Raw genomic sequence first — 15906 nt, 5'->3', positions numbered from 1 at the left:
ACCTTTGTGGAGTCAATAGGTAGACTAACTTGTGTACCTGAAATGTCCCGTTTCAGGGAGTTGAAAAGTGGGCCTGAGGCCTCCACTAATTAAAAATTGAAAAAAGAAAAAAAAGAAAAAAAAAGGCCGCATCTTGGTATTCTGCTGTAAATTACTCTGTAATTATGAGCTTCATCCCAATTAAATCCCTCATTTTCTTTGTATTTATTCTATTTTCTTGTTTTCTCAATACCAGGAGGCCCCATCCTGCTTTGCATAAGACTACAGACACGCAGCAGGTACACAACGGGGTTTCAATCTTCATCCCTCTTTCTCCCTATCCTTGGAAATCCTCTCACTCCTTGCAACTTACTCGTTTCCAAGAGGAGAGAAAAGGGGTGTTTCAATTTCCTTACATCCGTGGGAATTTGTCCCTCTTCACTTTTCCCATCCCCCCCATTCCACGTGTGAAAGCCACAATTTTGCAAAGCCTCGCCCCGGAGGTCGTCGGATCCGCCTCCCGCATCCAAATCCAGCCCCGAGTACGTTAGATCTTACCTAGTCTTGCTCACTGTGACTTCACAATTCTTGCCATCCGATTCCTGCCCTTCGAAGTGTTCAATCCCAACAAATCACCTCGGATTACACCCGACCCACATCTGTCCTCGAAAGACGATCGACTAACAAGTTGGCGTCGCCTCTCCCCCAGATTACCCCCGTTGCTGTGGAATTCGCAAGAGCAACACGGAGCGGAAGACTTGAACAGTCAAACATTGCTGAAAGTGAGCATTGCTTCACTAGACGTGCTTGGGTAGTCTTTACTTCGAGATCGTTGGCTTTGGACGCGTCAACTACACCCGCGCATCCCCCCTTTTACCTGCCAACGGTAAAATCTTGTTGCCCTTCCCCCTCTCCCAAAACCCCCCGAGTCGCTACTTCCCTCTGCGATGCCTCGTCGGTTCAGCAACAACTCTTCTAACGACACCTCTTCCAACTCTCCCTCCTTTTCGCCTTCTTCGGGAAAAGGCGGCATCGCCATCAAGGCGCCTTCGGTCAAGTCTCATCGTCTGTCCCAATTCTTCTCCGTCTCGCCTAAATCAAAGGCCGATCAACCTGTTCAGTCGATCGCCCAGTCGACCACAGGAAACCCTAATACTTCTCCGCCGATCAGCTCGGCATCACTGTCCTTACCGACTATTTCTTTGTCCACGGCCACTGCTGATAACCTGAATATGGACGAAATGCCTACCACCCTCTTCCAACCGCCAACTCCGGAGGAGGCTCGTCGCCTGGCTAAGCAACATGCCCAATTCGGTCCAATCGGTCACCCCAGCCACCGCTACTCAAGTCGACACCCTGGTGGTGTTTTCCCTGAGCCGGTGATGGACGAGCCACCGTATTATTATTTGCTTACGACGTACATTAGTTACCTAATCTTAATTGCTTTTGGTCATGTTCGTGATTTCTTTGGAAAGCGCCTCCGGGAAGAAAACTACCGACACCTCAAGGCTCGCAATGGATATGGGGCTTTGAACAGTGACTTTGACAACTTCTACGTTCGTCGTCTCAAGCTGCGCATCAACGACTGCTTCGAGCGCCCGGTCACCGGTGTCCCCGGACGAACCATCACTTTGATCGACCGTGGTACCGATGACTACAACCACCACTTCTACATGACCGGCACAACTACCGATACCTTGAACCTAAGCTCCTACAACTATCTCGGATTCGCCCAGTCAGAGGGTCCTTGTGCGGATATCGCAGAAGACTCGGTCCGCAAATACGGCATCAGCACTCCTAGTACCCGTGCGGAGACCGGCACCCAGGATCTTCACCTCGAGGTGGAGGAATTGATTGCCGACTTTGTCGGTAAAGAGGCTTCGATGGTTTTCTCCATGGGTTTCGGTACCAACGCCAATGTCTTCCCCGCGCTCGTTTCAAAGGGCTGTCTGCTTATCTCCGATGAACTGAACCACGCTTCTATTCGCTTTGGCGCTCGTCTTTCCGGTGCATCCATTGCCATGTTCAAGCACAACGATATGAAGGATCTGGAAATCAAGCTCCGTGAAGCAATCTCTCAGGGCCAGCCCCGTACCCACCGACCCTGGAAGAAGATCCTGGTTGTTGTGGAAGGTCTCTACTCGATGGAAGGATCCATGTGCAACCTGCCTGGTCTTGTCGCTCTGAAGCACCGATACAAGTTCAACTTGTTTGTTGATGAGGCTCACTCTATCGGAGCTATTGGTCCCATGGGCAAGGGTGTGTGTGACTACTTCAGTATTGACACTGCCGAAGTGGATGTCCTCATGGGTACTATGACCAAATCGTTCGGTGCCAACGGTGGTTACATTGCGGCAGACAAGGTGATGATCGATAAGCTCCGGGCTACCAATGCGGGTATCTTCTACGGAGAGTCCCCTTCCCCAGCGGTTCTCTCGCAAATTTCTTCCGCCCTTCGCATTATCAAGGGTGAACTCGTTCCTGGCCAGGGTGAAGAGCGCTTGCAGCGATTGGCTTTCAACTCGCGATACCTCCGCCTGGGACTGAAGCGTCTTGGCTTTATAGTGTACGGCCACGATGACTCGCCCATCATCCCACTTTTGCTCTTCAACCCCGCCAAGATGCCCGCTTTCTCTCATGAAATGCTGAAGCGAAAGATCTCTGTTGTGGTTGTCGGATATCCCGCCACCCCTCTGGTTTCATCTCGTGCTCGTTTCTGTGTCTCGGCCGCTCACACCAAGGACGACCTCGACCGCGTACTGACCGCTTGTGACGAAATCGGCAATGTTCTGCAGCTGAAGTTCTCCACTGGTATCGCGGGTGGTGCCGTGCCTGACACCGACGAGATGGCCCCTCCCCCCGAGATGGAGAAGGAGTGGCAGCGTAAGCGCACCGCTAACCTGACTCCTCCTCGCTGGCGGGTAGAGGACGTTGTCCGTCGCGGAGTCCAGGATGTGAAATCACCTCTGTACTAGTGTGATCCACTTCCCCCTCCCGTTATGTGATGCTGTATTGGACTTTTGCATTCTTGAACTTGAGCCCTACTTTCTGAGTTTCTTCTCCACGGGCCCGGTCGGTGCTGGTCACGCCGTGTCATTGTCTATTAATTCCCTGTGGCCCCCCCCCCCTTTCCTGTTCCTTTGTTTTTCTTGCTCGGTCTCCTTGCTTTTTGCGGGTAGGCTCGATGACTTTGCTCAAGTGTTGCCTCTTTTTAGTAGGTGTCACTGGAACTGGAAATCAAAAGACACGGGCCCCTTCAAGAGAGAGAAAGAAAAACCATGAAAAAAAGACCGTCATGAATTATTGGAACAAGCAACGAATGAATATGCCCCTGTTTCTCATATGATGCTTTCCCTGATCCTCTTGGAGATTTCCCCATTTCTTGCATACAACCCCTTTTAATCAAGTTATTATGTATTCTTTTCTCTCTTCTTCTGTCACTTTCCTATTGTTTAGATCATTGCCTATGCTTTTGTTGGAGTATAGACTGGCTTTCTGTGATACAATTGGGACCTGGCAATCTATTTGTACCATATTGCCATCCCCCAATCTGAATTCTAGAGGCGCAGACAGTGTCAACTGGTGGTTTTGGACAATTTCTTATTTATACATTTTTCATTACCTTCTTTTCAACGTTTTGAGAAGCTTCACTTCGAATCCGACAGGTTGATACCTGTTCTATTTGGAAATACTCTGTTTATAATTATATGATGCATTGGAATATTCAATATTCTTATATTTGACCCTTACCAAATCTCAGGTGACGAGCAGCCACAAACAGCCACCAACCATGGAAATTGGGCACGATGCGGGACTAGACGAGTATAGTGGAGACGACTGCCTACTGCCTGGAACGCCAAGTACTAGCTTGTCTTTCAGGGTCTTGGCTACCTTGAGACTCACACTATATAAGCTTTGTTATTGCCTCAAGTTTTGGCATTAGAAAAAACACGAACAGCCTTCAAATTTATTAAACCCTCGTTGAACCATTTCGAGTTCGGTCAAAATGCTTGTACCTGGAGAGCCTGCCCCCGCGCAGACCGGCTTGCCTGGATTTACTCTTCCACTTGATTTTACACCGAAGGTAATGCCCCATGCATGGTTTCTTGATGAGGTGATACTAATCATATTGGATACCTGAAGATAGAGCACCATTTATTCCCACAGTATCCTATTTTCCCGCATGCTTTATACCAACCCACAGAGTAAGATTTATCATATCATTCAACTGAAACACACAGTAACTTGCTTTATACAGGGGCGTAAAGGTCCATCGAGAGATCTTGATGATGCGTATAATGAATACCATTACTGATAAACCGGAATGGGATCGAAAAGTAAGCATGACTTCCTAGACTCCTCCCGGGCTTCAAGTTCTTACAATCATTACTAATTATTACCACAGGTCTTCGACGAGGAAATCCTCTCTAAGTGGCGAGAGGAGATTTCTCAAACCGGCCAAGACGTCTCACCTGCAATGATGGACTATATCATCCAGGAGCTACAGTGGAAAGCAGGCCTCTTCAAGAAAGACAAGTCTACAACTGTCTTCGACATGGGCGTTGTCAAGTCAGACACCGCAATCCCAGAAGAACTACGTCGAGCTCTAGTGAATGAGGTGTTTCATCTGGAAGATGTACTAGACGAGGAAAAGGACTACCACCCAGGCTCTGATGAGAAAGTCCTTGACCTGGTCCACCCATCCTTGTTTCCACTTGTCTATGGCAGGACTCATATCTTGCCAAATACGACAATCAATCTCGAAAATTGTCTTGGAACAGTCGGTCAGGGCGAATTACTTCCTACACCCGAAAAGAACGAAGGACGACTCCGAGGTGTCAAGCGGTACAGCGAAAAGTTCCAGTGGCTTCCCTGTGACGTTGCCTTGAACCCCGCGGAACCAGATTCAGTGCGCATCGTTTCCTATATCAATAACTTGCATCCCACCGAACACAGTGGTCTGTACAGTGTTATTGAGAAGGTCATTGCGCGCGCTATCCCATTGTGGAACAAGACATTGACTGATGAATCCCGGCTCCCTGCACGTATCCGTTACCATAGAGTTGAATATGAGGAGCACCCCGAACCTGAGCCTGTTCAGGGAGAAGAGGAAAATGAAGACACCTATTGGGACAGGTATCATGAGTGGGAGAGTATCCAACCTATTCGGCAGCCTGAGCCACCAGTCTTTGAGGCTTCTGCTCGTGACCCAGAAGAGTATTTGGATATTCAGAAGTTATTTGGTGCGACGGGGTTGCAGGTTATAGTGAAGTTGGCTAATATTGAACTGACTCCTGAGAAGCCGGAATATGATGGTGGAAGCTGGCATATTGAGGGTCAATTGGTGAGTTATAACCATTCATTCATTTCAGAAGAACGGAGATGAGGATCACGTTGCTAATTGAAGTACAGAATGAACGTATCTGCGCCACTGCACTTTACTACTACGACAGCGAAAATATCGCTGAGAGCACGCTGTCCTTCCGACAGCGTATCAGTGAAGGCAGAATTTCCGAGGTTAGATATGAACAAAGCCGACACGAATTTCTCCAACAAATCTACGGCTTGACCGATGCAGCGGCATATGATCATTCCCAATTTACGCAGGACCTTGGAAGCGTCGTCTGCCGCCAAGGTCGCCTCCTCACATTCCCTAATGTGTTTCAGCATCGTGTATCCCCGTTCTCATTGAAAGATCGGTCTCAGCCTGGCCATCGCAAGATTCTTGCTTTGTTCCTCGTTGATCCACACTTGAAGATTATCTCCACCGCCAATATTCCTCCCCAGCAGGAAGCTTGGGGTAAGGAGAAGGTCTACTTGGTTGAAGGTCTGTTGTCTAATAGGCTTCCTGTGGAGTTACAGTATATGGTTCGCAATGAAGGTGTCTTGCAGGAGTTGATGAGTCTGGAGGAAGCGAAGAAGCTTCGTTTGGAACTTATGGAGGAGAGGAGTATCAATTCTCAGAAACAAAATGAGGAGTTTGAGAAGGGAGAGTTTAGTCTTTGCGAACACTAGATACACCATAATTCACCATTTGCTATAACAGTCACTATCGTTTTCCACTTTCTGTGTGTTATCGTAGTTGAATCCTCCGTCATAGAATGGCCCTCGTCACCCTGGAGTACACCGAACTATGTACTCCTGCCGGACCCTCCCTTAATTAGATTTTGTCGAGAGTTCATCCCCTGCCTCTTGGGCCTTCATAATTTGGTCTGGGACCGCTATTTTGGCTGCGGTGATGGTTCTTTGGGACAGTGATCCGCAGTTACTATAGGCTGATGCCCATACCATGAGGTAACATGTCTGTCGCGGACAGTAAGAGGTTTCCTGTTGGGAATGACCGAGTAAGTCTGCCAGGAAATGCAGCGTGCCTGCTCCTTCAGAAGAGCGCGGTATTCCACAGTAGCTGCAAGTATCGAGTCAAGGCTTGCTGATTCAGTGCGATTCAAACCACTTCGGGGGATGCTGATGCTGTTGGCTGCTGAGAGGACGCCGTCTGTCGAAGGGAAACGGTCTCCTACCACACGTCTATTAATCGGTAAAATCACTAGAATAATGTTAAATCAAGTCAACGTAGACCTCTTGGGTCAACTTGCCTTTCTCTCATGGGTTCCGAGTGACTCGGAGGTCTGCACACGGGCTGACGAGTATATATACCATAAACCATGCATTTGTGTTTTCTGGCATCTTCACTTTCTTTGGAAACCTTGAAGACACTTCGGTATAGTTTGCACTCCTTTCTGGCAGAAAGTTGTAAGCTGCGTACCACATAGACCAAGCTTGGACCACACTTGGGTCTCTATTGATGCTGCGATGGGGTGGGCATGGATAAGAAGTCGATCCAGAATTATCCGCACACTTGCGTCATTGACGAGAGTATCTCCAAATGTTCGGTATGTCAAAATACCATAGCGAAGGGATGTAGTAAAGGAAGAGATAACCCGAGGGTAGGTGTTACTAAAGAATAATCTAGATTGCCAGGTGGGTGACATGCCGAAATTGGCGGATGAGTTGGCGGGGTAGCTTGACGATGTCCATGTTGGCGACCACTAGACCCATGGTAAAGAGAGTTTCGGCAGCTTTGGGCTGTCTTGACGATTCGCGGTTGCTATCGCTTGTTTAGGAGACGTAGACTTGCTTCAGTGAGGGGAGTATATCCAAATTTTCGGTATATCAAAATACCATAGCCTCCAGGCTGAAGAGATATGTGTAAAGTAAGAAGTAAACTCGAGAGTAGGAGACGTAGACTTGCTTCATTGAGAGTAGCTCCCAAGTGTTCGGTATATCATAATACCATAGTCTCCCGGCTGAAGAGATGTAGTATGAAGAGATGTGGTAAAGTAAGAAGTAAGCCTGAGAGTAGGAAATGTAGACTTGCTTCATTGGTGGGGCTATCTCCAAATGCTCGGTATATCATAATACCATAGCCTCTAGGCTGAAGAGATGGGGTAAAGTAAGAAGCAAACCTGAGGGGTAGGAGACGTAGAAGGGTAGAAGGGTAGAAGTGGTAGAAGGTAGGCTGGATAAGCACGTGAAGAATAGTTCAATCCTTCCCCTTAGACTCTTCTCTTACTCCTCTACTTACATGGATTTCTTTCAGACTTATCTTTCCCCTTTCACTCTTCTTTACCTGTTATTCTGTAGCAGATTTAGCTCAGGTTCCAGTATACCGATGAAGACACAGAACTGTTCCAGCATTGGAGCTACCAGAGGCTCCAGATAAGGGGCCCACTCCCTGGAACAGAGGATTGAACATATACTCACTTGAACTCATTAGTTCATGGGCTCCCCTTCTCCTTTCTCTCAAATACCCGCTGAATAATGATCAATTATCCATGGATCTATTGGCTCCACTTGATGTCATCCATGGATTGATGCAGACTCCGGTATAAGTGGTCCGGGGTAGAAGACCGGGGAAGGATCGGGAACTCATCCGCAGTTCGGGAGTCAAGAAATGTGGTCCACATACACGAATGATCACTATTATAACAAGTTGCAAGTCATCCATTGCTTATGCTTCTTCGTTTCAATTTATTGATTAGGTATTTTCTTTTTGACATTAAGAACATATCACAATATGGAGACCCATATTGCATCACATTTCCCTGATCACCCTCAATTTTCTGGGTTTATGCGACCATGTCGGATGGAAGGCGAGGTTCAACAATTGGAAGTCCGTGGCTCAATTCCAGATGACATTGATGGGACTTTTTATCGTGTTATGCCAGATCCTCAGCTTCCTCCCTTCATTGAAAACGATCCCGTATGTAACCCAACTTGAGCTTGAGTACTCACAGTCACACTGGTATGCATATACACCTACTAAATATATGACAGTGGTTTAACGGCGATGGAAATGTCAGCGCCTTCAAAATTAAAGACGGCCGCGTCTCTTTTCAGCAGCGCTACGTCCGAACAGAGAAATTTGTTCGAGAGCGAGAGGCAAAGCGCGCTCTAATTGGTAAATCTACGAACTGTGTCCTGGACATAAGATTCTTGCTGACCATCTGAGCAGGCAAGTATCGCAACAAGTTCACAGATGCAGTTGAATTCAAAGTGCGCAGTACTGCCAATACCAATGTTGTCTATTTCAACGGTCAACTGCTCGCTTTGAAAGAAGACTCTCCTCCTTTTGCCATGGATCCTCACACTCTTGAGACGCTTGGATTGTATACTTTTGATGGCCAATTACCCAGCTTGACCTTTACTGCTCACCCAAAATTTGATCCCAGGACGAAGGAGATGGTTTGTTTTGGCTATGAAGCCAAGGGAGATGGTACTCCTGACGTATGCTATTACAATATCACGCCTGATGGTAAAGTTACCGATGTTGTTTGGTTGATTGCACCTGTGGTTGCCATGATTCATGATTTCGCTGTCACCGATAACTGGGTAAGTGAATATTACAAGGTCTGAGACCCCTTAAGGATGTGACTAACAAAATGATAGGTCTTGTTACCATTAATTCCACAGCTATGTGACATCGATCGGTTAAAACATGGAGGAGAGCATTGGCAGTGGAGTTCGGAAACACCATTCTATATTGGTCTACTTCCTCGCCGCGGTGGAAAACCGTCGGATGTTAAGGTATCATTTCATCATTTACTAGTAACATACTACCTAAGTGCTGATCCAGATAACCTATAGTGGTTCCGTTACAAGAACTCTCACCCCGGTCACACTGCCAATGCCTACGAAGACGAGAACGGAAACATCGTCTTCGACTTGGGTCTCAGTAACACCAATGTCTTTTTCTGGTGGCCCGATTCCGAAGGATTTGCCCCAGAACCAAGCTCCATTCATTCACAGCTCACCCGCTTCATCATTGAGCCCAACTCCGAAGACCTGGATTTGACCAACCTGCAAGTCCTCCAATCAAATAACTCAGAATTCTACCGAATCGACGATCGTTTTGCGACACAACAGTACCGACACTGCTTCTTCGACCTGATGGATTCTTCATTAGGCACCGATTTCCCAGCCATCGCACCCAAGCTTGGTGGTGGATACCCTCTATATAACTCACTCGCGCATTTTGATGTTTTGACATCCTACACGGAGACATACTTCCCTGGTAGAACACATATGGTTCAGGAGCCAGTCTTCATTCCTCGGAAAGGCTCAACAGAGGAAGGAGATGGATACTTGCTGGCATTGGTGAACAATTATGAAACTATGAGTAGTGAGATTCATCTCCTAGACACCAAGTCTTTCACAAAGGCACAGGCCATTATTCTGCTTCCAATTCGCCTTCGACAGGGACTGCATGGAAATTGGGTTGATGCAGATGATATGTGAGCTAGATTTTTGTGAAAATAACTGCAAGAACAGACATTTGGAGCTGGGAGGCCTTGAGAGAATCACTAGTGACTCTCAACATTCAAATGTTCCAAGATTTGAATGTTTGATGACATAGTAGAATCCTACCTACTACTCCTACTACATAATAACAAACATATTTATGCATTTATCAATAGATTGCTAAATCTTCACGGGTCACGTTATTTAACTAGGGGCAAACGCTCCAAGGTTATCTATGAAAATTTCAAATTTAATTGATAACCTCTCCACTTATTCTTCAAATACTATATATGACCATCGAGATATCTGTCTTTATATGATATCCATTCTCTCATCACGAGCTCTTTATACGAAAACTTGAATGACCAAAATGCTTCAACCATGACGAGACATCAAGAGCTGCCTGGCACACAACCTTGGAACAGAGATGTAAATAATTGGACATGTGACAACTGACTCAGTCAAAGGCACATCTGTACCCGTCTATAGCCACGCCAATATGGCGCCACAAGGAAGATCATCTAGATCAAGATTCACTGCCAGAAAATCAATAAACTTGGAAGCCCGACCTCCAAATGTTCACGGATACTACTCAAGTGCTGGAGATCATACGGCAGTCCGTCCGGGCTTTGACCCAGGAAATAACTTGAAGAGCTTCAAGGTTTGTGAAGCGATCGAACTCCGATGATGAACTTTGATTCTGACACTCTGATGGTAATCAAGGCCATCTGGGAACCTGTGCATCATTCTGAGCTGCACATTTATAATGATCACTGGCACTCAAACTGGCAGTCAGGTCTCGAAGACAACGAACAAGGTGTAAAAGACGCCCAGATTGAAATTCACAACACGAGGATACTATTGCCAAGATCTACTTGAACGTCCATCCTAAACGGCTACCTGCATCCGAGTACACAGGAAGATATAAAGCTTCTTTTCTCCTTGCGGGGATTTTAAAATACATGCAGTGCCCTAAATGATGCCCAGGGTCCCTCAAGTTCCTTCTTTCCATGGCCTTAGTACTCTTGGCCTGGCTCATACGCTCGTTTGAACGCTTCCTTCTGCGTTTATCCTTGCTATTCCTCACGCACTTGCTCTTCTTGGATCGTCGCAGACGACAAAAGTACTTCCTGGTAGTCTTGGTCTGCTTTCGGTCGACTGCCACGAGCTACCAATTGTGAGTATCAAAAACATTTGATATCGAGGGTCATTTCTAACGTCTAACGATGAAACAATTTCAGGTATTTAACTCAGATACAGGCATCTTTTCATTCCGTTCTGGTTGCTTGCCTTTGATACTTCCACCCATATACTCAACATTTCAAGGTGAAAAACGGAAAATAAAGCTGCAGGTCTAGATATGTTCAAACTTGAAGACGCTGAAGTTGGATGGCGAGTAGGAGTTGACGAAGAAGACATGCTAAGCAAACACCTGGAGACAGACAGAGAAATGGATGAAGAGTCGAGATACTATTGAGGAGAAAGGAGGAAAAGATGTGATGAGACTTCTTGTCAACCATTACCTGGACGAGGAGTGATGAGCGAGACAATGTTGACAAAGTTCAGCACGAAGAAACGGACTGGAATAAAATGAGAGCTCAAAGTCTTCAACAGTTTCCAATGACGGTCCTAATGGAACATAAGCACCGGCCAAACAACCTGGCGAAGCTAAGAGTCCCAAAGCCGATCGTGCATAACCCAAGTAGAAGATTATTTTGGGCGATTCATCCTCTACTTTTTGAGACAGGCTGTCACTGGTCTCTCAAAGGATGGTGATATTTCCTCTGTTATCTTCTAGGATACTATGTCGCAGCAGTTGCTTGAGCCCCAGGCTAAGTGCATATGTGTCTCAACGACTTATCCAACAAGATCTCTTCTATGCTCTATATGTACTCCGTACAATTCGCCTAGATTATGCTTGGTGTCTACTCACTATTCCTCATCTTACCCATCTTTGAAAGTACCTACCCAGAGGAACTTGAAACCGCCGGATTTTAACAGTCCCAGAATTTCACATTCCAGCACAGTACATGAGTGATGAGAAAACCTACCCACTTTTCTATGAGAGGGTATAGTTTACGGTCGAGAAACTAAAGGCGAAGGCTGGTAATGCCCCGATATGGAAGTACATTCTTTGGAGAATGTCGACGGAGCTCATTGTGCATTTTATGAGTTTCGGTACCCTCAAATCCGTCAAGGAAGCTCAAAATCAAGAAACTGCTCCAAAAATCAATCAAATCAAAGTCTGGACTTGATAGATACGACAGATATGAGGTCTTACCTGAAGGTGTTAAGTTTTGTCCCCGGTATGATTCTCTGGCAGATGTCTGCACTTAGGCGCTGCCTGAGTTTACCAATGGTTCTGGGGCAAATTGAATAGACAGTACTCCATACTGTCAACTAGTCTCTCACAACAACAATCGCTGAAAATTATAGGGCCTGCAGATGTTATTATTACGGAATGCTATCATCATGATGTGGGGATTTTGGACCTCAAAAAGCACAATACAACACTGGTACGCTGTGAAAACTTAATACACGAAGGTGCTGAGCTTGTTTTCGAATTTTTTATTTCAGATATGTCAACTGGTTGACAGCTTGAATTGGTCTACTTCAAAAATAATAACCTTGGAATGCAATTGAGAATTGAAACAATCGAGTACTACATGTAGTATTTCTGCACACTCAAAACAAAATGGAGTCCGATAAAGCATTAAGGGACCTGACTAGAGCCCCATACCTCTACCATGCTATCGACCAAGAACTCCAATGGAAAGACACGTCAAGATGAAGCGAGATGTACATATATGGTATCAAACCCAAGAGATCCGAAATGCAACAGTGTAAAACGAAAAGAAAGTGTGCTCAATGTACTGGAATTGAATGTCGTCCAGTCGACAAAATCATCAAGTCATAATGTATCATGCCATCTGTCTCAATCTTAGGAGAACAGATAGAAAAATGAAAATCTTCAGGTATATCCTGTAGACTGTAGTAAACTCACAGCCTGTCTAAACAGTCCCATATCGCCCTTGCTCAGAACCAAGAAGAGCCTGACCTTCCTGCGGCCTCGAATGTTCGCGCTCACAGGGAGGCGGCGAGGTAGAAGGAATCCAACCACGCATCCAGCCACGCACGCGTCTCCAACGACTGCGACCACGCTTTGGGTCCTCCACATCTGAGCCTGTGAAGCTCTCATTGTCATCGTCCTGCGATCCATACATGAGGAACTGCACACCCATAAACCCATCTAATCCCAGAACACCAAAGGCACCAAGGAAGAATGGCAATGATCGTCCGATCCATTCCCAGCGGTCATTTCCGTGCGAATCAGCCCAGCCACCACCACCATAGGGTGAGAAATCGAACCAGGCGTTTGGGTTTGTCAACAATGAAGCTGAGTAGAAGAAGTTTCCACAGAAAGCCGCCATGAAGAGTAATGGTGACAGGCCTTCTGTGCTCTTACGGACATAGTTCTTGTATAGTTGTGGTGGACGCGATCCGAGGTAGAGAATCGTGGACATCCAGGAGAAGATACGACCAACAACCTCAACAATCGTCTCAGTTGGTGCCTGGAAAATAGGTGGGTGAGGTGCAGGATTGGGTTCGGTTGGGGCGGCATTTGCTAGAACCGCGCAAAGCAAGGATGCGATGAGCATTGTACGGGGAAGCGCAAAAGGCGGACTGGTAGCACTGCTACCGAGGCGCACAGGTCGACGAGAGGAATTCTTTTTCTCATTTGTGTAAGACAGACCGCGCCCAGCTGTTGAGTTCAGGGTTGAGCCTGTCTGGACGCCCATATCATGAACGTCGGATTTCTTAACTGTCATATCGACGGGGCCTGGCTGCTGGTGGGTCTCACTGTCGCCCGATAACGGAACGCCTTGCAGGAATTCACCCCTGCTTTCGGAGTCCTCGTGGTGATGATGATGACACGAGTGGCTTAGGTCCACATAACCTCGGTATTTATAATGTGTATACCAAACAAATTGCACAACCAAGGTCACATCGACAAAGACGTAATAGCAAGCCACCATCACCTGCCATCCTGCTTGTCGAGTGAACAAAGCACCTATGAGATTGCTCACATCTCCGCCGCACCAGATGATAAGGAAGAAAATGGACAGTCCGGATGTCGATTGTAGCTGATAATTCTTATAGATTTGTGGTAGCTGGGCGAAGAGCCATGAGACGAAACTCAAATTGCCGAGCACGGTCGAGATCAGCGCGAGCGATGTGGGGAGACAGATGTGGAGATGGGAGGAGATAGCGGTCAGGAAGGGCGATGAGGGCTCACAATGAGCAGGAAGAGACGCTGTGAATAATCCATGTAATGAAGGTGGAGACATAGTGTAGTATATTTCTTCTCGGCCTGGAAGAGCGCGTCTTTGAAGACCAAGCACGGCCGTCTAATGGTGGTCTTCGATGACGCCGCGGAGAAGTGATCCGGGGTAGAGATAAGACGAAACGGCAACAATAGAGGCCGGGGAAGGTTAAATGAGTAAAGAATAAGAAAGTAAATTGAGTGAAGAAGAGAGATGAGGGGAGTAAGAGAGGGTAAGTTGTATGGGGCGCGGGGACAGGTCATCCCTCACACATCACGAGAGCTGAAAAGCAATGATCGTCGCCGAATCGGGGCTTATCGTGACTCATGAGATAAGCCAAACCCTATCAGTCTCCGACTTAATCCGGTTAATCTAGTTAATCCGGGGTATTAATCATCATTTTACAAGTAACTACATATCACAGACTGTACAGTTATCTTTAGTCTAGATATTCATTGTTGATTGTACCTACATGTACTCCGTACTGATTATAGCCACGGAGTATCATCACAGAGTACACAAAGGGGCTCCGAGACAAGAAAAAGAAAACATAAATGAAAAAAAGCAATATGATCCAAATTTGGCCATCTACAGACTCCCGGTCAAGGATCTGGCAAAAGGCTTTTGACAGAAGTTTACATCAGAGATTATGTGAGCTGAGTGACATAACTACTTGTGGAACAGAAATTTATACACTAGACACTAACAATAGAAAAAGAGGATCTGCTATATGTAGTACTCCGTACATTAGATCACTGGAAATACCAGCGGTAGCAGCACTTGAGAAACAGTGGGATCATATAAGGCTTGATTGCCAGTAGCAGGAAATCATTTACACCAATAGTACAGCTCAAGCATTTGAGACTAGACTACAAATATTCCCATATTCATGTCATATATACCCTCTCACTAGGAATGTTAGTGGACTCCAAGCTATGTGCACAAATACTGCCAATGATATTCCGCATCTCTATAAAGAGGGTCCAAACATTCCAATCTTTGAATGTTACTGATTCAAATGTTTAGAAGTCAAATAGACCGCTCAAGGACTGTCCATAGAGCTCAGTATCTCTTCTTGATCATCCAGTGCGGGAAAATCATATCTCATTTCCTTTCACGGGAATCTCAGCTTACTACAGTGGGGTATAGACTCAAATTGATACACACTAACAAGGTCATACCATATTTGTACCTAAAGACCCAAACAAAATTCTTTGATGAGAGAAAAATCAACAAACATTTCAAACTTTAGAATAAGAAAAACTCTACCTAGCTCGTATTTTGTCTCTTTACCAAAATCTCGCCTCGTATGTAGTCCCACTAGGACCCGCACCCGCCGATCAGGGTCTTGACGGACGCCATCGAATGTACAGCCCTACATCAGATCAAAAGAACATCTGATAGATCTAAATTTCAAGTCCCTATGGAGTACCCTACTGACCACAATGAGGAATGATAGCTTACTAAACAGATCATATCTCCGCATATCTCCCCATGTCTGAAACCATGGCATACATCTTGAATCATGTTTGGATCGTGGGCTCTAACCTTGTTTCCAGTTCCTGGCGATCATCACCCTTGATGTCCTATACGGGCCTTGGCTTATTACTAGACCCCTATTTTTTTCAATGGCACAAGCCTTAATGATGCCAGACTAGGAATTTACTCTGGATCTGAGCCGAAAACAAACTCACTTTAAGACGCCCAGATATCTTGGCTCAGGGCTTTTTCTGGATTCTAACGGCTATGGTTGGATGCATTGAGGCTCTTAATCTCCTTTTGGGTCCACTATTGCACACCA

At 46.2% G+C, this 15906-nt stretch overlaps 4 protein-coding genes across 4 annotated transcripts; 3 read left to right on the top strand and 1 right to left on the bottom strand.

Annotated features, from left to right (window-relative positions):
* Nucleotides 1-926: 926 nt before the first annotated feature.
* Nucleotides 927-2954, top strand: lcb2 (putative serine palmitoyltransferase 2; the record flags this gene model as incomplete). The annotated part of the gene is made up of 1 exon (XM_057086935.1): nucleotides 927-2954. The coding sequence occupies one exon, from the start codon at nucleotides 927-929 to the stop codon at nucleotides 2952-2954; it is 2028 nt and encodes a 675-aa protein (XP_056946764.1).
* A 1031-nt stretch (nucleotides 2955-3985) lies between these two features.
* N7483_003497 (DUF4246 domain-containing protein) lies at nucleotides 3986-5994 on the top strand (the record flags this gene model as incomplete). Its single annotated transcript, XM_057086934.1, has 4 exons — nucleotides 3986-4080; nucleotides 4238-4316; nucleotides 4385-5323; nucleotides 5392-5994. 4 exons carry the CDS (start codon nucleotides 3986-3988, stop codon nucleotides 5992-5994), a joined length of 1716 nt encoding a protein of 571 aa, XP_056946763.1.
* Nucleotides 5995-8056: 2062 nt separating this feature from the next.
* N7483_003496 (carotenoid oxygenase family protein) lies at nucleotides 8057-9777 on the top strand (the record flags this gene model as incomplete). The annotated part of the gene is made up of 5 exons (XM_057086933.1): nucleotides 8057-8242; nucleotides 8317-8440; nucleotides 8495-8871; nucleotides 8929-9066; nucleotides 9127-9777. 5 exons carry the CDS (start codon nucleotides 8057-8059, stop codon nucleotides 9775-9777), a joined length of 1476 nt encoding a protein of 491 aa, XP_056946762.1.
* Nucleotides 9778-12791: 3014 nt separating this feature from the next.
* On the bottom strand, nucleotides 12792-14129 carry N7483_003495 (PQ-loop repeat-containing protein; the record flags this gene model as incomplete). The annotated part of the gene is made up of 1 exon (XM_057086932.1): nucleotides 12792-14129. The coding sequence occupies one exon, from the start codon at nucleotides 14127-14129 to the stop codon at nucleotides 12792-12794; it is 1338 nt and encodes a 445-aa protein (XP_056946761.1).
* Between the last annotated feature and the right edge of the window lie 1777 nt (nucleotides 14130-15906).

This window comes from Penicillium malachiteum (genome assembly GCF_028827825.1).
Source record: "Penicillium malachiteum strain IBT 17515 chromosome Unknown utg000002l:1.0-8849297.0:1.0-8852440.0, whole genome shotgun sequence".
Lineage (NCBI taxonomy): Eukaryota > Fungi > Ascomycota > Eurotiomycetes > Eurotiales > Aspergillaceae > Penicillium > Penicillium malachiteum.
This window is presented reverse-complemented; position numbering and strand designations above follow the sequence as displayed.